Consider the following 21,570-nt stretch of genomic DNA (forward strand, 5'->3'; position numbering starts at 1 on the left):
GATTCACAAAATATAAAATTGTCTTATTAACAGTGATATTAACATTACAAAATTTGTTTGAAAAGGAAATACATTTATACAACTCTTAAGTCTGTGCATTTAAAAATACTTTAAAATAATTAACAGGTCAAATAAATCATAATGTAAAGATATAAATGGAAAAGCAATAAAAATGTGTATATATACATGTTTGTATACACGCATACACTCAATCATGGGGTGAAGCAAAGGAGGTAATTCAAATAAACTCAGATACTTACTAAAAATAGAAAAAACCTTGAACATGAATGAGTTAAATGTCCAATTTACGAAATGAGAAAAACAACAGAACAAACCATCCGAGAGCAGAACATAAAAGAGAAGGGCAAGAGAATGAACAAAGCTAAGGTTGGTTCTTTAAAAAAATAAAATAGACAAACTTCTGGTAAAATGGCCAAGGAAAAGAAAGTGAGAAGATACAAACGGTATCAGAAAAGGAAGCATGCGTATCCAGGAGAGGTTTAGAAATAAGAAAATTCCTTAAGCTACTTTATGCTAATAAATTGTAAAATGGGTAAATGCTTAGATTTTTTTTTCAAAATTGACTCAAGAAAAAAATAGAATTCCTGAATAGCCTAATTATAGTAGTTAAAGTCTTCCCACTGATAAATACTAAGGCCAGACAGCTTTATAAACTTTTAACAAACAAATCATTCCAATCTTTTGCAAATTCTTATGGAGCACAGGAAAATAGGCAACAATTTCCAATTCATTTAATGGAGTTATAATCCTGACACCATCAACTGACCAAAAAAGTACAAGAAAGGCAGACTGCAGGCCAATTTCATGTAGGTGCAAGAATCCCAGGTAAAATACTTGAAACAAACTGATTTCAATAGTGTATAAAGATAAGGAAACATAACCAAGAATGGAGAAGTGATTCTTGTCTACTCTAGTCTTTGTGTGTTCAAACCTTTTTTTTTTTTTTTTTTTGAGATGGTGTCTCACTCTGTCGCCTAGGTTGAAGTGCAGTGGTGCAATCTCGGCTCACTGCAACCTCTGTTTCCCAGGTTCAAGGGATTCTCCTGCCTCAGCCTCCTGAGTAGCTGGGACTACAGGCGTGCACCACTGCGCCCAGCTAATTTTTGTACTTTTTAGAGGCAGGGTTTCACCATGTTGGCCAGGCTGGACTCGAACTCCTGACCTCATGATTGGCTGGCCTCAGCCTACCCAAAGTGCTGGGATTACAGGCATGAGCCGCTGTGCCTGGCCCGTCTGTGTTCAAAGCTTATCTAGTATGCATTAGAACATAAAATCAAGTCAACATAAAGTTAAGTCTGAAGTTTTTACTTTACTATTTTGAAGGTTTGGAGTATACTGTTTGCTCTTTTCGCATAATTTTTCTTTTCATGTGCCTAGAAAAATACATTTTTACGTCATCATCTTCACCCTGGAGTGTCAAATACAAGTGGGTGCTTGCCAAGTTGAAGCAATCAAAGCCACAGCTCAGAAGTTTTGAAATTGTTAAGGGATTTTCTAGCCAGAATTACAACTGCTTTCTTTTTTTGAGACAGGGTCTTACTATGTCACTCAGACTGGAGTGCAGTAGTTCAATCATAGCTCACTGTAGCTTCTAATCCCTGGGCTCAGGCAATCCTTCTGTCTCAGCCTTCCAAGCAGCTGAGACTACAGGTATGTGCCACCACACCTGGCTAATTTTTTATTTTTTAATTTTTTTGTAGATACAAGAGCTTGCTATGTTGCCCAGGCTGGGCTTGAACTCCTGGGCTCAAGCAATCCTCCTGTCTCTGCCTCCCAAAGCATTGAGTTTTCAGGTGTAAGCCACTGTGCTTAGCCTACAACTATTTTCTAACTGGGATAAAAGAAAAAGTATTTTGTATACTTGCAAATGAATCCCTCCTCTCTCTACCACCACTACACCAAAACCAACTCACCAACCAACCAACCGACCAACCAACCAATGTGTGAAAGCAGATAAAATATTGCCCAGGTCATTGTGGTGTCACCATTTCTACAATGAAATGAGAGGAAAAAAGGGCAAACAATGTGTTTTTCATAAAGCTATATTTATTCAACTTAAATGACAGCCTTTATTCTGAGATTACATTCTTCCTAATTTTAGGGGCTAAAATATATTTTCTTTTACATAACGATGCTGACAGCAGATAGTTATTTGTTTTTGTTTTTGTTTGTTTTTGTTTTATGTCCTTAGCTGGCAAAATTAAAAGCCAGAAGCTAAGGCCCCATTTTTTTTTTTAATACAAATCTACTGGTGCTTAAAACTCAGAGCTTAGGAACCACAGCCTAGGTAAAGACCAATCTTCTTGCTGCATATTTCACAGTATTAAATTCTTTCTTGGTGAGTTCCCCATACAAGTTATGAAGCAGGATAAAAGTCAGTCTTATATTAAGTCATTGTAAATATGGCCTTAATTTCAATCACCAAAGAAATGTATTTTTGTTGTATACCATGGTTGCAGCATGTTTTATTAAAACTAATTATATCAGTAGCTACCTGTAGAGTATCAATTTAAAAATTATAATGCCATTTCTATGAAGTCATTACTTTTATAGGACTAGCCTGTGTCACATGTGTGATCAATATTGGTTCAATGCAGAAACAAAGGCAGCTGGGTGTCCAAGCAAGCCACTTTTCTGGGTCAGGGTTTCAGTGGTACCATAGATGGCTGCCAGTCTCAATGTACACTTTGGCCCATTTATCTTTATAAATCATACCATATACCTTCGATATTTACATACATTTAAACTGAGAAGAAATATGCACTATAAGAAAGCATAGTTTAGTGGGCTTCATGTGTCAGAAATAATTCCATATTTCACAATTATTTTCATGTCATTAGCTACCCTTGATAAAGAACAATTCCATATAAATGTACAAACTGGAAGATAATTTTATAAAACCTTAAAGAGATCTTTGTAAATTGCAGTGTGTCTGCTTATAAACAAATCAAATCAATCTCCATTTCTTCAAAGTGTCAAAAACAAAAGAGTAGCTGGACATTGGTTTTTATAATCAGTTTCAGAGAAAATACAGGAATAATGATCAATGGCATTTTGAAGCAGATAAAACTGCCGAGTTTTATGCTTGAGTCTATCATTCTGTGATTTGCTGTAATAGTATTCCTTTCTGTTAGCTGTTCTTGAGAATATTAGTTCTATATTCATTTCATATGAGCATTTATATTAAACTTCAAAATTACCTCTGATAGTATCCAGAATATATGTCAGAAACCCCTAAAAGCAACTTCTATTTTCCTCTTAATTAAGATAATATTTAGTCATGTTAATAACTATTGAAATGACAACTTCAGATTTTCAAAACCAGTAGAGTGCCTTGCAGTGAACGTGCATACACTGGAGCATCTGGCCAGGTTACAATGCAGTTATCAATGTTTAGTTCTTCTTGGTTTTCTTCAGATAGTGAGCCCGTGTAGACTTGTTCATATTCATGGCTATTTTCAAATAAATCCAAGAAGGCAGGTTTGAGAATATCGAGCCCTAGGGAAACAGAATGCGAGAGATATGTAATTATAGCCTACAATTTGGGCTAAATTGAAGCATATGATTGAACGTTTTATTATAGTGTTGATTTTATATATAGGTAGATTTTAAAGTTCTTGGGTATACAACCATTATAATTATAACAAGACATAGATGTCTTGTTACTATGGCTGGACAATGTATATATGCTAATCTATTACATACTATCCTGTAGCTCAATGGGAAAGAAACCCCAAGCCAGAAAGTACTGATTTGCAACTCAAAAAATCTACTTACCATAAGAGCATGGATCAGGTATCCATTGGTTCGGGATTGCAGGCCGACTGTTCTAATTGCAGACTTCACAAACGTCTCCGGAGAGGGCTTATCCAAAGTTGGCTTCCGGATTTTAGCCAGTTTTGTAGCTACGAAGTATGGCAGGACACTCTAGAAAGGTAACACCCACCCCAGAAAACATGCCATTCATTAGTAAGGCCACAAACTCAGAATGTACAGTGGTGCTTGACTGCTCTTAGTGGTAGAAACATCAGTATCTTTACAGAGAGAGAAGAAAAGAGAAGTGGCTATCTAAAGCCAATTTGATAGAACACATGATACCATAAAACAAATTGTAACAAATCAATAATCTCTCAATAAAACAGAGTTTGAGACCAGAGAAAGTATTAAAAATAAGCAGAAATCTACCTTTTTGAACCTTTAAAAAGGAAAGCATTAAATAATCTAGAGAGCACAGATTCAGGATAGGATATTTTTGACACTTAGTAAACTGAACATTGAGACAGAACCACCAAGTAGGAGATTTTTGATACTTCATTCTTCTAACAGGATAACGCCAACTTTCTCCATAATTTATGGCTAATTAAGCTTGGTCCATCAGCTTTGATCCTTCTGAAATAGACATCTTATTTCTCAGCCTTGCATTACTACTTTTCTTCCCTAGTTTCTCACCATTCTACTTCTGAGTTTTATAAACAATTTTATTGATAAGATAGAACCACCTCCCTTTTTTTCTTTTTTAGAGGGAACAGTCTAACAATACGGAAACTGTTTGGGTGACTAAAAGACACCTGACTGGATGGGTGTAGGGTGACAAATCTAGACATGACCTTTAGAGGAACTTCAATAATGTTAGGTTCTTTATTGCTTATGCTTGCTGCATTTTGGATGTGATTCAACAGAGTATAAGGAAACCCTATTATAACAAGTCCTGAGTCATGATACAAGAGGTCCTTCTGTAGTTTGAAATAACCTGGGCATGGTAGTTCAACAAAGAGTGAATGTATTGTTTATCTCACATGTGTGAAGTATCACTGCAATGACACTTCTTTTTTTCTTTTTCTTCTTCTTCTTTTTTTTTTTTTCTTTTTTTGAGGCAGGGTTTTGCTTGTTGCTTAGGCTGGAGTGCGGTGGCACGATCATAGCTCACTGCAGCCTTGACCTCTTGGGCTCAAGTAATCCTCCTGTCTCAGCCTTCTGAGTAGTTGGGACCACGGGCGTGCACCACCATGTCCAGCTAATTTTAAAATTTTTCGTAGAGACAAGGTTTCAACATGTTGCCCAGGCTGGTCTCAAACTTCTGGGCTCAGGTGGTCCTCCCACCTCAGCCTCCCCAAGTGTCGTGATGACAGGTGTGAGCTACCATGCTTGGCCCAGTGACACTTCCATTAAAGAAAAGGAATGGTTCTAACACATGGTGGTCAAAATCTTAAAATTTCAATCAAATTGAGATCTGTTCCATTCTATGGATTTCCTTCCTGCTGAGACCTAGAAGGAGTGGTCCCATGTCTCTGGGTTTTTTTTTTTTTTTTGAGACAGAGTCTTGCTCTGTCGCCCAGGCTGGAGTGCAGTGGCGCGATCTCTGCTCACCGCAAGCTCCGCCTACTGCGTTCACGCCATTTTCCTGCCTCAGCCTCCCCAGTAGCTGGGACTACAGGCACCCGCCACCACGCCAGGCTAATTTTTTGTATTTTTAGTAGAGACGCGGTTTCACCGTGTTAGCCAGGATGGTCTCCATCTCCTGACCTCGTGATCCACCCACCTCGGCCTCCCAAAGTGCTGGGATTATAGGCGTGAGCCACCGCGCCCGGCCGTCTCTGGGTTTTTATGTACGTGCGTGCTTTGCATTTTTCCCACTCCGAAGTGTAAGTCAAGGAATGCAACCCATTCTCCTTGACAGGTTAGATGAAACCTCAGCCTCTCCATTAGAACCAAGAACCCCAGATGGAGTGCTGTCACTCTCCATCTTCCTCTTTCCTTGTCCCTGCAGCCACGAACTCATGCTAAGTATGAAGTACTTCAATATTTGAGCCAACTTTGATTAGGTAACTTTTGATTTCTGAGAATTTGTTTATTGGGATTATCACTATGCATTTATCCCTCACTTAGGAAAAAAATTTTTTTGTCACATCTTTTAAGAACCACTTTGCCACAAGGATATAGTCTATGAGAGCACACACTAGCAGGAAATGCAGAGTTCAGTGAGGCTCTCACAATGGGTCAGTAAAGAAAAGGTTATTTCCCAGAGCAAAGTTGAGCAGTAAGGAAAAAAAGAGTATAAGTAAATGCTCTGATCTCACATAACGAAGGAACATAAGCAAACCTTTCTCATTTCTATGCGTTAGGTTTAAAGGTCACAAAATAGTGAAGATTAAAAAAAAAAAACCCAAATATAGATCACAAGCCTGGTAAAGGTATTGTAAGATTTTGAGCTTCTAGAGGTAGAGATGGTCTAATCATTATACCTCTCAATTGCATTATAATTTTTTGTTCCTTTCTTCCATCCTTTCTGCCATCTTCTTCCTTCCCTTCATATGTAACATGATATAAATTGGACTACTTTGATCTTGCAGGAGAATTACGTTGCACTGCCTGACTGAACCACTTGGTGGTGCCACAAGTTAACTCTTCATGCAGCTAAACCATAGAGCTAGTCTAGAGAACCCCCAGATCAAGGGGTGGGGACAAGAGATGCATACTCAGGAATTCCAAGTTGGGTTATGTTTTTCCAGCTAAGAAATGTAAATTCTTTTCTAGAAAGTATATTTATTTCCACGATGGTTTAAAATCAAGGCAGTTAACAGGGCCTAGTGGAGGGTTCAAAGACGAAACAGCGTTTGAGCTAAGTCTTAAATGAAGTGCAAGAATTTCCCTGATTGTAAACAAATAAGGGAACAGCAGGAGCCAAGAAAAGGAGCCACAGAAGAGCATGATGTTTTTCAGGGAACTGCATAGCTCAGGATGGTTCAAATGTTGGAAATGTGTGAAGAGTGGCAGGAGGGAGGCAAAACGGTACAGAAAACGGAATCCAATCACTGGGTGGTATCCATTTCTAGAACACAAGCTCCATGAAGACTTGGTCATATTCATATATTTTAATGCTTTAGAACAGTACTTGGTACATAGCAGGGGTGCAATTAATATCTATTGAATGAATTGGTAAAAGACACTTCATTATGGACAGCACTGAAGAAGAGTACTGGGGTCTCTTTCCACTGCTATGATCCAGAAAATTAACTACACCAAGAAGTTGATAATATGAACGTTTAAGCCAAAATTTTAGAAATTCTGAAGCATATAAAAGACCACCTATCTAAATAGGCATACTTATAGATATAGATACTTGCCAATGATTTAAAAATAAATATTCCAAGTGATGTGAAAGTAAAGAAATATCTTAGATATCAAAAAGCCATCTAGGTACACCCTTCAACTGTTAAATAAAAACCCAACAAGTGATAACTAGTTGATTTCTCCTGCTTACTCAGGAAAACATTATGGGAAACAGGTCAAGAAGATACTCATACTTTTATAGGAAATTGTGGGCAGAACAGATTTTTCAAGTTGCTCAAGCTCAACAAGTTCCCATTACAAATATTGCCAGCTCAGAAACAACCTGACCTTGAGAGCTGCAGATGTGGGCAAGTATCCTGGTCTTCAAATTTAGAATTCCCAAATGGCAAATAATTAATTAGGCCATAAAGCAAAGCTGTTGGTGCTTCCTTGCTCAGCCTATTTTAAAACAATAAAAAAAAAAAAAAAGAAAATCATTGGAGACAACTCGGTATCTTGAGATGGAGCCTCGCTCTGTCACCCAGGCTGGAGTGCAGTGGCTACATCTAGGGGAAATTTTGATAGGGGCCAAAATGTTTGCACAGTTTTAGGGTCTCCCCACAGATTGCTTGTTAGTGCAAGGGAAATAACAGTAATTATATGGCAGAGAAGTTGGGTAACACCTAGAGGCAGGGGTCAGAAACGTCGCTACCAATGAAGAGCGGATGGATCTCGTGTGTCTCCCCACGTGAGGCCCTAACGACACAACATCACATACATATGTGATATTTTGGCCCAGAAAGCATAATCCGAATCTAGCTTTTGGGTTTCTCTAAGGAAGCATCAAAGAAACCCCAAATGAGGAATGTATAATTAAAAAGAGGAATACTGTACTCTTAAAAAATGTCACTGTCACGAAACACAAAGGTTTTAGATATATCCCAGGTTAAAGGAAACAAAAGAGACAGGACAACTAAATATAACACCTGATCCTAGACTGCATTCTTTAGTGGAGGAACAGGAGAGGATAAAGAACAGTGTAAGATCAAAAATTGGGCACAAATAATACATCAGATAAAATTATTGTATCACTGTTAAATCTGAGTTGATATGGGTATTGTGGTTATATAAAAGAATATCCTTATTCTGGTTGGGTGTGGTGGCTCACACCTGTAATCTCAGCACTTTGGGAGGCCAAGGTGGGAGAATCACTTGAGCTCAGGAGTTTGAGACCAGCCTAGGTGACAAAGTGAGACCCTGTCTCAACAAAAAATGCTAGGCTTGGTGGCATGTGCCTGCGGTCCTAGCCACACGGGAGGCTGAGGTGGGAGGGTCACTTGAGCCTGGGAGGTCAAGGCTACACTGAGCCATGATAGCTCCACTACCCTCTAGCCTGGGTGACAGAGTGAGAACCTGTCTTCAAACAACGAACCAACAAACAAACAGCCCCTTATTTTTCAGAAGTACACACTCAGGAATTTAGAATCGAAGGACCATAATGTTTGCACTTACTCTCCAATGATAAGACAAATGTGGTAAAATGTTAACAGTAAGAAATCTAAGCAAAGGGTATCAGAGTATTGTCTGCACTATTTTTATTCTTGTAACTTTTCTGTAGACTTTAAATTATTTCCAAATAATTTTTTTAAAAACCAGAAGGCTTATGAAAAGTTTGCAGAATAAGAGTTCAAGAGGTATAGTTTTAGGATTTAGTCTTAGTCTTAGCTACTTCCTGCTTGCTCAGTATTAACTGCTAGTCAGTACAGGGTAGACAGAAGGAGCCCAGCGCTAGGGCCCACTACCTAGCCAGTCAGATTACTTATAATAATTTTGCCTTTTGAAAGACACAAGTGTCTTTTTTTTTTTTTTTTTTGACTGGACTTTAATTATAAGGTAATGAGAACAAACAGTCCTCATCAACAGACTACACTTATGATAAGGTTTCCTTGAGAATGTGCTTCTCATCCTCTGTTCAAAATCAAATAGTCTCTCAGGCCCGTCATTCACCTCCAGGGCATTTACATCACTTGTTGTTGTTACTGTGTTTTTGCATTTCCAGGAAATGGTTATATAATGGCAAATCTGAATGCTTGAAGGCAATTTTAAATGATCTTATAAAATTATAGGAAAGAAGTTAAGAAGTTGAGGGAAAGATGGGGAGAGAAATGCAAAAGAAAAATATTAAGAAGTAATATGAAACAATCTAGAATTCGAACAATATACCCTCTTCCTTCCCCAAAAGAGCAATCTGATGTACATTCACATGGAGGTAGACCTAAAAAGATAGCATTCTTTGCAAGGCTTAGAAAAAAAATGGAAACATGGCCACATAGCATTAGTCTAGAAGCCATTCAGATAAAGAGGCTGAAAATTCAAGGCCAGGAGCATATGGGAGCAATAGAAGAAGCTCAAAAAGCCATCAAAACAGATGCCTGTGTACCACAAAGCTTGACCATGCACAACCAGAGTTTTCTGTCATGCCATGGAAAAGGTGGGTCTCCCGTTTACCACAAACAACAAGTGCCACCAGCAACACAGAGACAAATAAGATAAAAAGCCCTGTTCTCAAGAATACATGGAAGTGGGGAGACAGGGAAGGGCCAGACAGTAGCAGGCAGAGGTATACAAGGAGCTCTAACGAGAGCCCAGAGAAAGTCCTAACCAAATGTGCCACGGGGCTGAGAGAAGGCTTTCCAGGGCACGTGAACTGTGGCCCAGGCCTTGAGAGAGGGACAGCGGCCATAAGGTTCAGGTGCAAATAGGGCTGGGAGGAGATATGGTGAGTAGAACTGGAGAGGAGTTGGGGAAAGGATGCCAACAGAGGAGCCAGTCATGGGCACTTCAGAGGGCAGAGCATGTACTAGACACTGGGATGCCCACTCTGGCCTGAACATCGGGGAGGACAATGGAGTGGCAAGAAAGGAGATGGCCTTGTGGAGTTTGAATTTAATCCTAAACCTCATGGGCAGCCACTGGAGGACTAGGAAGGAAAGCAACATGATCTGATTTGTATTTTAATAAGATCACCCAGGGAACATGTGTGGGCTGGAGTACAAGGCGGAATCAGCTGATAAATACTCCTAGTCCAAAAAATTTGTGGGCATTAACACCGCCAAAGAAAAACCAATCATTTTTAACTCTGAGCTTCATTCAGACTACATTTTTTTGCCCCTTTGATCAGAATTAATAAGAGGTTCTCTTTCTATTCTACTTCAACATTCTGATGTATTCACACAGAATGACGACTGTGCTTTCCCTCACAAACATTTGAGTCTTTATTTTTTCATTGAATTCATTCAAAGTTTAAACCTTGAATGAATTCATATGACAAAACACAATGACGGATGAAATGACAGTTTATAATTCATTATTAGGGAAAAACAAAAGTTTATTGAAATAAAATATATCAGAAGACAAATGCTAATGTGTTTTTACAGTAGCTTCTAGTCACACCAGATTACTAGGTGGAAAATCTGGAGAAAAGATCTTTGAGGGAAACAAGTTGTGAGAATGAGAGAGGAGACAGTCTTGCTTATTAACGGAATTTTAGAGGTTGCTTGTCTGTGCTCACAAGGCCTAATGCTACCTTCTATTACTGAGACACTTACAACTTCTGGTCACTCTGCTTATAGTCAATCACCAATGGATCTTTTTAGGATTCCTGCCTAGTTGCAATAGGTGTTTACAAACTATTCAGTTAATAGTGTGATTACAATTAGATTCATCAGAAAGAAAATGGTATACCGTTGCATGGCATGTGATACCTTCCCATGAATACCTTCTCATGGAATGTAATAGCTTCTCACGAACATTTTACTGGTTTCCTTGTTACTCAAATACAATGTATTCAACATAGAACATTCACATTACTAACATTAAAATGACTTGTGTCAAGGAAAGGGGAAAAAGAGAGTACAGTAATTTAGTATAAAATCCAGGATTCTAGAAAACACGTCCTTCTGAATGAAACCTATACATATGGGAAGCTGCAAGTCAGAAATAACACCACGTGGCTATGACATCTAAGCTTCCCTTGGATGAAAGCTCAGGTCAGGGTTTAGAGGAAGCAGGCTCTTAGTTGATCCTGGAAGATGAGGAAACAGTCATTCCCCCTTCCTTTCATTACCATTCTGTCTATCTCACAGTAGGTGACTTAGCTTCCACCAGTATCTACTCAATAAAAAGGTTTAGCAGCTACATCTACATGACATTTAGGCCCATCTTGATGGTCTACAGGCATAAAGGAGGAAATGGAACTAACCAACCAACCACCTTCTGGTTCCATCACTCCCTGAGCACAGATGGATCCAGTAAGTGTTCAATGTTGGCTTACAGGCCTGGAGCAAGTAGCCTAGTGGTTAAGAACAAAGGCTTTAGTGCCAAACAGACCCAGATTTGAGTCCCAGTTCAACATGGGCAAGTGGCTTACCCTCTCTAAGCCCCAATTTCTGCAATTAAAAATAATAATAATCACACCGTTGTATGAGATTGCTATGAGATGCAGTGAAATGATACATATTAAAGTGTTTAGCACTGTACCTGAAAAGTATCCACTCAAATATTCACTATTATTATTTTGATCGATCATTCGGGGTTCAGGATACAAAAAGTGAAATACTTGCCTCACAGGAATGAAAGCCACAGTGAACACCAGATGTGCACAGAGGTGGGGTAGCTGATAGGCAGGTGCAGGAAAGAGGTACAAATTGCAACTTCTCCCAAGACATTTTTTAAAAGTGCCTGAGCATGGAAATACTATTTCTTTCAATTGAAGAATGGCTAATTTGAAATTGCCACCCATCAAAACTCCTATATTTGCTTTCTCTCATATTTTGTGTTTTCACAGCATTGTATCTGCTAGCTACATAATAAACTCAAAGGTATATAAAAGTTAACTCAAAATGGATCAAAGAGCTAGAACTAGAAAACTCTTACGGGAAAACAGGGGAAAAGCTTCATGACACTGGACTTGGCAAGCATTTCTTGGATTTGACACCAAAAGTACCAGCAACAAAATAAAAAATAGATAAACTGGACTACATCAAAATTAAGAACTTTTGTGAATAAAAAGATATTATGCAGACTAAAGACAGAATAAAATGGCAACTCATGAAGTGGGAGAAAATCTTTGCAAATCATGTATCTAAAATGGGACAACATCCAGAATATATAGATCATTCCTACAACCCAATGACAAGAAACCAAACAACATGATTTTATTAAACATACGCAAAGGACTGGAATAGACATTTCTTCAAAGGTGATATGCAAATGACCAAATAAACTCATGAAAAAATGCTCAATATCACTAATCATCAGGGAAAAGCAAATCAAAACCACAATGAGATACCACTTCATACCCGTTATGATGGCTATTATAAAAAACAAACAAAATAGAAAATAACAAGTGTTGGTGAAGATGTGGAGAAACTGGCACTCTGCACACCGCCAGTGGAAGTGTAAATTGGTGTAGCTGACATGGAAAATAGCTAAGTTCTTCAAAAAATTTAAAACAGAATTACCATATGACCCAGCAATTCCACTTCTGTATATATATACAAAAGAATTGAAAACAGAGTTTGCAAAAGATATTTGTACACTCATGCTCATATTAGCATTATTTACAATACCCAACAGGTTGAAACAACCCAGATGCCCATGGACATGTAAATGGATAAGCAAAATGTGGTCTATATACAATGGCATTTTATTCAGCCTTGAAAAGGAAGAAAATTCTGACACATACTTCAACATGGATGAACCTTGAAGACATGCTAAGTGAAATAATCCAGTCACAAAAGATCAAATACTGTATGATTCCACCCATATGAGGTACTAAGAGTAGTCAAATTCACAGAGATAGAAAATCAACTAGTGGTTGCCAGGGGCTGGAGGGAAGGGGAAATGGGGAGTTCATGTTTGATGGGTACACAGTTTCAGTTTTGGAAGATGAAAAAAGCTCTGGAGATGGATGGTGACAACGGTTGCACGATATGTGAATGTACTTAATGCCATTGAACTGCATATTAAAAATGATGAAAATGGTAAATTTTATGTTTATTTTACCACAATTAAAAAAGAGAGAGATGCCGATAGTCTCAGTCTCTCAAAATAAAACCCTAAGAACTTAAAAAATATGCTTCAGCCGGGCGCGGTGGCTCACGCTTGTAATCCCAGCACTTTGGGAGGCCGAGGCGGGCGGATCACGAGGTCAGGAGATCGAGACCACGGTGAAACCCCGTCTCTACTAAAAATACAAAAAATTAGCCGGGCGTGGTGGCGGGTGCCTGTAGTCCCAGCCACTCGGAGAGGCTGAGGCAGGAGAATGGCGTGAACCCGGGAGGCGGAGCTTGCCGTGAGCCGAGATCGCACCACTGCACTCCAGCCTGGGCGACAGAGCCAGACTCCGTCTCAAAAAAAAAAAAGTATGCTTCAGCTATTTATATTGCATTTAGTTCCACTTTAGGTATCCCTACTTGGAAATTCTAGGGGATAATTTTTTAAAAATCTAGACAAGTGCATTAAGGAAAAAGAAACCGTGTTTTTAATGGCATGCTAATGTCACGTTCACTTACTTAGGAATATGATTTTTTTTTGTTGCCAAGACAGCAACAGTTGCTCTGGAAACCACAGAAAAACAGGGATACTTAAGTGAAACAAACTCCACTCACCTGCACAAAGACGCCCTTGCTCCTATACTCCTCATGGAGGCACTGAGAGAAGAAATCTACAAAAGTCTGGGAGAGGAGTGGGAGTGAGAAGAAAACACACACATTACATCAATCTGCCTGATTTGTAGCCATGGAAACAAAAATAATAAACTAATCATTTAATGCTATAATTTATCATCATTTTTTTCATTTCAAATGCAGAACTTAGAAAAACACCTCAAAACCTCAAGCTGTTTTTATCTGCCACTAAATGAAGTATTATATTACCAAATATAATATCCAGATCAAATTTTGATTTAACTGGAAAAGGCTTTTCTTATCTTTCTCTCCCCCCAGAAAATTACTTTCCAAGAAAAAATATTTTTCTCTTATATAACAAAGGACTCATTTCATCTCTCCACTTGCTACTCAAACAGAAACACAACATGACGTCCATTCAACTCTGTTCTATGGGGATTTTGTTGTTGCTAAAAAGAACAGAACAAGCATCGTCTTGGTGCTTTGGGATGACAAGATCCAAGAAGTATAGAGATGAATGTGACAGCCCATCTTCTTCTGATAATACAACCTTAAATCTATTTGTAAAATACAATGTGCCATTTTTCAAATGTGGACTCAACCTCAGACTAGAAATGCAAAGAATCAAGTGACTTTTCAAGGGTCCTAATTAGTCATAGTTTTGTAGCCATGGAGTAGAACAGGTAAGTTGAAGTTCACGAATCCCTTCAAGAAACATGGCATTCATTTTAAATTTGCCTACAGTATGTTCCCAGATACAGAAAGTAGATTGTAGGGGTTGGGAGGTGGTACCAAGCTTTTCAAAAGACAGTAGTGACTGTTTTTTCACATGAAAAAGAAGTCGGAGTTTTGCTCTTTTCCTTCCCTGAAATGTTTCAAGTTCTTACTGTACATATTTTTGTTTATTTTTCCCTAAAAGCCTGCTTAATTTCAACAACTAAGTGATCATTTTCCCTTCAGAGATGTATTTGATGCCTCAACAATGTATCTGAAGATGATGCCATTGACCTGCAGGCAGTAGGAGACACATTCTAGATTACTTTCCTAGCAGTAATGTGAAGAGGTTAATGGTGATATTGTATGAAATTATGACATTGTCCAGAGAGTTCTGGAAAATTCTTGTCTCACTCCAAAAGTGACAAAGAATATCTATGAATCCTGGACAACATGGCAAAATACACTCTCGCCCAGTCTATCTTGTGCCTACTATGTACATTTACACGTTGACCAGATGCATTTCTTCTATGCTGTGTGAAGTGGACTCATTCATGTATCAAATCTCTAATCTTAGACTCATTAACATCATGTTCTAATTAACTAAGCTATCTGCCTAGGTCACCTGTCTATGGAAAGCACAAGTAGCACTTTCAAAATCAATAAAGTGCTGGGGAGAGAAAAACAGCATCTGTAAATCTGATATCCTGGTGTCCCATTTGTAAGTTTACAGTAAGTTTATTGTAAGTATATAGTATGTCTCCAACTCTGGTTCTTTTGAAACTCAAGTAGGGTATTTTCCTTTTCTTCTCAGTCTATTGGAAAACTGCCAAGAACAGAACTTCAGGAAAGTTAAATCTACATTAATTTCTCAGACTAAAAATTACCCCTTATTACTATATTGACATGATTTAAGAAAATATTGTTTACCTTGGTTGCAGAATAGATGGTCAACAGTGGGACAGGGAGCATGCCACTGCCAGATGAAATGTTCAAAATAGCCCCTTTGGATCTAAAAAGGAAAATGTACCATGTAAAAGGAGTGAAGCCACAGTATGCAGTTGTTTGTGAATTACAGATTGAGATATATAATTATTTGAAACAGAATAATGTAGCTGTTTTTCTAACACACATCTCTCCCTGCCTTTCATCAGCATGTGCTATGCTTGGTCAGTAAATAAGACATAATTCAATCAACTAAAAATAGCTCTTCTTCACAATTAGCTCATTTCCCAGTCTTAGTAACCCAGGGCATGACCAGATCAGATCTCCAGTCTCCTCGAGTTGATGTCTACCCTCTGAGGTCTTCTCTAGCCACAGTGCCAAGAATTTTTACTTACAGATCTTTTATATTCCCTGCATACACCTTTATTTTAGCATATCGTCACATACTACTTTACTGTAGGATTTAATCATTCTATGCATATAAACATTCTCTCCTCCCCCCAACAAAACCATAAGCTTCTGGATATAATAGCCCACTTTCCCTCAAAATATTCCACACGTTACTGAGCACATAACCAACAGGTAATTAATAAAACTTTCTGGCAATGAGTGAATGGCTATGTCCTTTCCTTGGGTTGTAGATTCTACTTCTACTTTCTACTTCTACTTTCCGTGGGTTGTAGATACTTGGGCACCAACAAAGAGTTGACTCTAAAATTATGTGACTCTCTAGTTCATCAAACTGTGTCTTTTGCCGAAAGGCAAAGCTCAATTGTTACTGTAACTTTTAGAGACTACTGAAAGTTAAAAATCAAAGTTACCAGGAATTTCTAATTCTACAAAAAAGTGAAAATTAGCTTAGAAAAGCAATGCTATAAAGATACCAGTTGTTAAAAAGTACGTATAGGTTAGGTAAAGTGTAGAATTATGGTTTAGGAATGTCACAACTACCAACTCTTCCCCTCAAATCCATTCTTCTCAGAGGATTCCCCTTTTTCAGCCGCTGCAACCTGATCCCACCCACCTCCTGTCTCCCATATTAGGTTCCTTTCATTAACCCACTTTCTCATTGTTCTTTGTCTGAATTTACTTCCCAACATCTATTTTTTTTAGCTTAAAAAAGGGACTATAAAGACCCCCTTTATGCAAAATAATGAAGGATACATGATTAAAAGGCATCTAAGTTATTTTAGACATAAATCTGAAGTGAAATAATCCCCAAAAGTCACCCGCTCCATCTGCCAGCCTCTAGGCGAGATGCCACTTCAACCATCAAAGGGAAATGGGAGTCCTCAGCTTAGTGTGTGTCACTGGAAAGAAGTTGTTGTTGTTGTTTAACAGAAGTCCTTATTAGTATTATGTGCCTTCCTAAACTGTGAAATCCATTAAGATTTTGATGATAAAAATTACATTTCAAATTTAAAAATATTAGGAGTCAATGGGTTAATTATATCATTCTGGTATTTTTTGTTTGTGTCTTCCTCAGAAGCAGAAAAGTCTTTTCTTTTTAAATTTTAAGGTAAGAGTTTGTATCAGGAGTTAGAACCCAACAATTGGAACATCAAAACCGGTAAATTAGCAATGAATATCTAGTCCTTTAATTTTATCTATATTTCTGAGAAATTCCTTTGATGAAAATAGAAAAACCACTTTTGTTACAGGAGATTTTTAATTTAGTATTAATTTGTAATATTTAAAATATCTTTTTTTGGGGTATTGATAATGTTCAAAAATTAGACTGTGGTGATGGTTGCACAGCTCTGTGAATACTCTAAAAACCATTAAAGTGTATACTTTAATGGGTAGATTGTTCAGTATGTGAAATTTAACTCAACAAATCTGTGAAAAGAGAGAGGAAAATATTTATGACACATTGGAATGTATCACCTTTAAACTGGGAGCAGATCCCAATCAAGTGAAAACTAAGAGAGCTATTTGTATCGTATGCAACACAATATGCTTTCTAAGAAGTAACCCTCAATCTTGACAAGTCAACCCCTCTCCTGCATCCTAAGCATCCTTGTAGGTATGGGTAGTGTTTTATTTTAACCTTTTCTCATATAACTGGGAACAGCTATGTCCAAACTCATTCACAGCAAGTGAAGACACAACCAGTTTGAAGTAGATGCAGAAAAATGAGGCTTTCCACTGAAGCTGCAGCCTATCACTGCTTGGCCCAACAGCTGGATTAAATGCTCCATTATACTCAAGTTAGCTGGGGTTGTTATATGTGCCCTTGAATAGAAACCTTACATTTTAAATTTCATTTCTTGCTAACAAAATGCAATTTAAAAATCTGTAAAAGGTAAAATTTAACATTATCAAGTGCACTTTAAAAATTAAATCTTGACCTGATCAAAACAGACCCTTAAAACTTCACTCACCAAAGCAATGATCTAAATACAGGAAAAGTCATTTAAAGATAATAAAAGTTTCTTTCCCATATTAAAATACAATACAGATCAATTATCCAATGTCACATTCGTGCAGTCATGCTCCCTTACTTGTTTGCTCCTTAAGGCAACTAAGATTTTGTTTCTCAAGTATTCTAATCCTATTGAAAACTTCTAGGAGGTGGAGCTGCTTTGAATTAGTGAAAAGTCGGAGTTTGAGGGTACTTCATACAAAATACAGTATTTGCATGCTAAAACACATGAAAACAAATCTAAGACTAACAAAGGATAAAGCAAGAATGCACTGACCTAAGTAAATAAAAGAGTAGCATTTAAAATTGTACCAAAGTGACAGTAGAGAAAATGGCCCTTCTAGAAATCTCTGTCCTGCCATTAAGCTCACATATTTGTCTAGCAAAAACCTTCCTCCCATACCCACACACACAACAGTGTAAAATTCTCTCACTCTTTCTTTCCAAAGGCAATAATATTCAACTTAGTTCTGTCTGAATCACAGCTAATATACTGGTATAGCCTGCCTTAATCTTGGTACTGTATACAGTATCTGTTCTCTATGTAGAAACGGGGCTGAGCATTTGGGACTGCAAGGCACAAAAGACTCGCCCTTAAAATCAACCGTGTTGTCTAGCTCTAATCCTCCATCTAAGCAGAATTAGTGACGTCAAACCAGTTTCCATGGCACAGCCAGACTCATGACAACTCTGTTATATCAAGCAGAAGGACAAAATGGGCTGCGCTTAATTGCACACAGAAACAAACATGAAACTAAACCCTGGTTAATCTCTCATTTTCTGGGGACTCGGGAACAATTCTAAGATTGGAAGGTACATTAAGAATTTTTGCTGAAGTTTATAATGAAGACTCATGTTGCTCATACTTCAGCGCATTTTCTAGTTTGTTATGACAAATATCCAAATAAACAAGTCAAGCAATGTTTTCTGTAATGCAACATTCTTAATTCATTATACTGCTTACTTGCTAACAGCCACACAATGCTGTCTCAGTGGTACAAATTACTGAGGATCTACTAGAACTAAAATGTTGCGAAAAAACCCAAAGCAGAAAACACCAATTGCTGACAGGAAAGTGCCTTTTAATATAAACATATTCTCTTTAATTACTAGTCCTCCCACAAGCCAGACATTAAATTCGCCCAACTCTATAAAACTCAGTCTCTCGCACTTATAGCTTCCTATAGATATGCTCTCTCATGGAATTCCCTCAGACCTGTGAAATTCCCAATAAGACTCCCTTAATTGTCACCTGGATTAAAAAAAAAATTGCCAAGCCTTTATTTTATAAGTGCTTTAATATTCTATCAGACTGTTGTGGTATCCTTGTCCACATCTCTATAAAAATACTACTGTCATAGAGGACGTAATAGTTCTCCTCTGAAGTAAGTCACTGTTTTCTACCTTCCTTAGAAACCTCATCACTGTCCCACAGTGCAGGTGGGAAGAGAGACCTGCTGCTATGAGGAACCGGAACTGCAGGGTTAATCCTAGTGGGGACTGCTAACTGCATACAGAAATTGATGGTAGCCAAGGAAGAATGTACAAAAAAAAAAAAATCCATCCCAATTCTTCACATTTCCACTTCATATCAAGGAGGACAAAAGTAGGCTCTTGAGGGGGAGGGTTGTCATTATATATATATATTTTAAAGCTTAAAGATAATACTGAAATTGGCACAGACGGTTCTGTAACGGACGCTCACGAAGACTGAGAAACCTATAAAAATAGAGATCTATGTCAAAAAGAATCTTGGAACACAGGGGTCAGGTGTATAATTAGAACCAGCAATCCAAGTACTTACATTGTACAAATATTGCTTTGTGGAAGAAAGTTTGCAAACATTTAGCACATGAAAGAGAATTACCTGCCCTAAAACACCATAACATGTCATAATTCCACCTTAAGCAATACAGTTATGAAAGGGGCTATTTTTAGCTTTCCCATGGTTGTTATGGCAACCACCTCCTGGCTCCAGCTGTACACAATGTTTATAATTCCAGGGAAGTGAAAAGAGCAACTTTCCTCTATCATGTAATTATGTACTTTCTACATCTATGGTAACAATACCTTAGTTTGATTACAGGTACTTGTTCAGCGATAGTCAGTTGGCCCAAGGCTATAGTTCTAGAGGGTTTGGAAAATCTCATACATCAGAGGTGGAACCAGTGGGGAGGAAAACAACAACAAAGGATCATGATAAAGGACTCTGCTGTTACTCAATGGAGATACTAACGCTATGGAAACCAGCCATAGGAAATAAGCCATTTGGGGATGGTGTAAAGTGCAGGCTATAATGAAACCACTTATAATGTGTAAGGTAAGAATGCTTTCAATATGATCTGCTAACTTGGAATTTTTCTCTCCTCTTTGGGCATACAGCTAACATTTCTGGCCTTCTGTGCAGTAGTTGTAGCCTGTGACTGAGTTCTGCACAATGAAATGTGGGCACAAGTGAAACTTCCCTTAAAACCATCTTTACTCTCTCGTCTTTCATCTGTCAGCTGGATGCAGAGAACTCCAAGACCCTAGAAAATGATGATGCCCCTAGATGGAAGGAGCCTCAGATCCCCGAATGACGGGTAGAGAGGGGAGGGAAAAGTAAACCTTTATGTGTTAAGCCACTGAGATTTGGGAGTGGCGTGTTTCAGCAGGTAGCTTACCTTGACTGACACATCTAGTAACTAAGTTCTTTAATTCAAGTAGACATAGACGTTCCTTTTCCTAACCAAAAGTATTGATTCATAAAATCCACATATATTTCTCACTAGTTCTTAAGAAGTATCAAAATGGTAATGTGGTGTCAGGTTCAGTCACAGTTTCTGATAACTTTCCACCATTTCTCAACCTCAGTTTAAAATCAACTTGATCTTTCCTTTTTTTTTTTTGAGACAGAGTCTTGCTCTGTTGCCCAGGCTGGAGTGCAGTGGCACTGTCTTGGCTCACTGCAACCAGTGCCTCCCAGGGTTCAAGTGATTCTTGTGCCTGAGCCACCTGAGTAGCTGGGATTATAGCTGTGTGCCACCACGCCCAGCTAATGTTTTTGTACTTTTAGTAGAGATGGGGTCTTGCCATGTTGGCCAGGCTGGTCTTGAATTCCTGGCCCCAAGTGATTCACCCGCCTCAGCCTCCCAAAGTGCTGGGATTATAGGCGTGAACCACTGCACCCAGCTTCAACTTGATTTCTTAAAAGGCAAGGATCCCACTCATCCATGATACGCTTGAGTCAATGAATGCCTATTGAATGGATGGACTCTCCTTTTTTGCATTGCCTTTATGTAATGCTCCAGCTGTGATCATGGCTGTCAGGTCTACAGAGATAGCAGTGAAGTCCCCAGCTTCTTGGTTTTGTATTATTTACTAACTGTATAGCTTCATAGCACTCCATTTCTTTGGGCCTCTATTTTTTCATCTGTCAAAGGAGGGAGGTTACTGTCAATTAATTTAATGCACTGGATTTCTATGACTCTTTGACTCTAAGACTTTATGCCGTAAAATGATTTTGCAACCATTATCTCTTTTGATATGGTTTTCATCAACACAATTAAAAATTCCTTTTACAATACCTCTGTGGTTTATAAGTGTTTCTTTTTTAATGGATAGATTTACTATTCTGAATTAATACCACGTTACCTGCAGATGTCAAAACTAGGATTAAGGTGATGTCCCAAATTTAATCCCTCCTGGGTTCTACTTTGCCCCAACTCTACCATCTTCTAGCGTTCT

At 38.2% G+C, this 21,570-nt stretch overlaps 1 protein-coding gene across 3 annotated transcripts in view; it reads right to left on the bottom strand.

The window, feature by feature from the left end:
* Positions 1 to 2,047: 2,047 nt before the first annotated feature.
* The window catches only part of HSD17B12 (hydroxysteroid 17-beta dehydrogenase 12), a 163,842-nt gene continuing 144,319 nt past the window's right edge, over positions 2,048 to 21,570 (bottom strand). For all 3 annotated transcript variants that reach the window (XM_055281861.2, XM_063641851.1, XM_063641852.1), the window contains exons 8-11: positions 15,405 to 15,486; positions 13,743 to 13,808; positions 3,799 to 3,948; positions 2,048 to 3,519 (exon numbers count right to left, since the gene is read on the bottom strand). In XM_055281861.2, the coding sequence (XP_055137836.1) occupies positions 3,415 to 3,519; positions 3,799 to 3,948; positions 13,743 to 13,808; positions 15,405 to 15,486 (403 nt within the window). In that variant the 3' untranslated portion in view covers positions 2,048 to 3,414. The remainder of the gene's footprint in view (positions 3,520 to 3,798; positions 3,949 to 13,742; positions 13,809 to 15,404; positions 15,487 to 21,570) is intronic.

Source organism: Symphalangus syndactylus, chromosome 6 (assembly GCF_028878055.3).
Source record: "Symphalangus syndactylus isolate Jambi chromosome 6, NHGRI_mSymSyn1-v2.1_pri, whole genome shotgun sequence".
Classification (NCBI taxonomy): Eukaryota; Metazoa; Chordata; class Mammalia; order Primates; family Hylobatidae; genus Symphalangus; species Symphalangus syndactylus.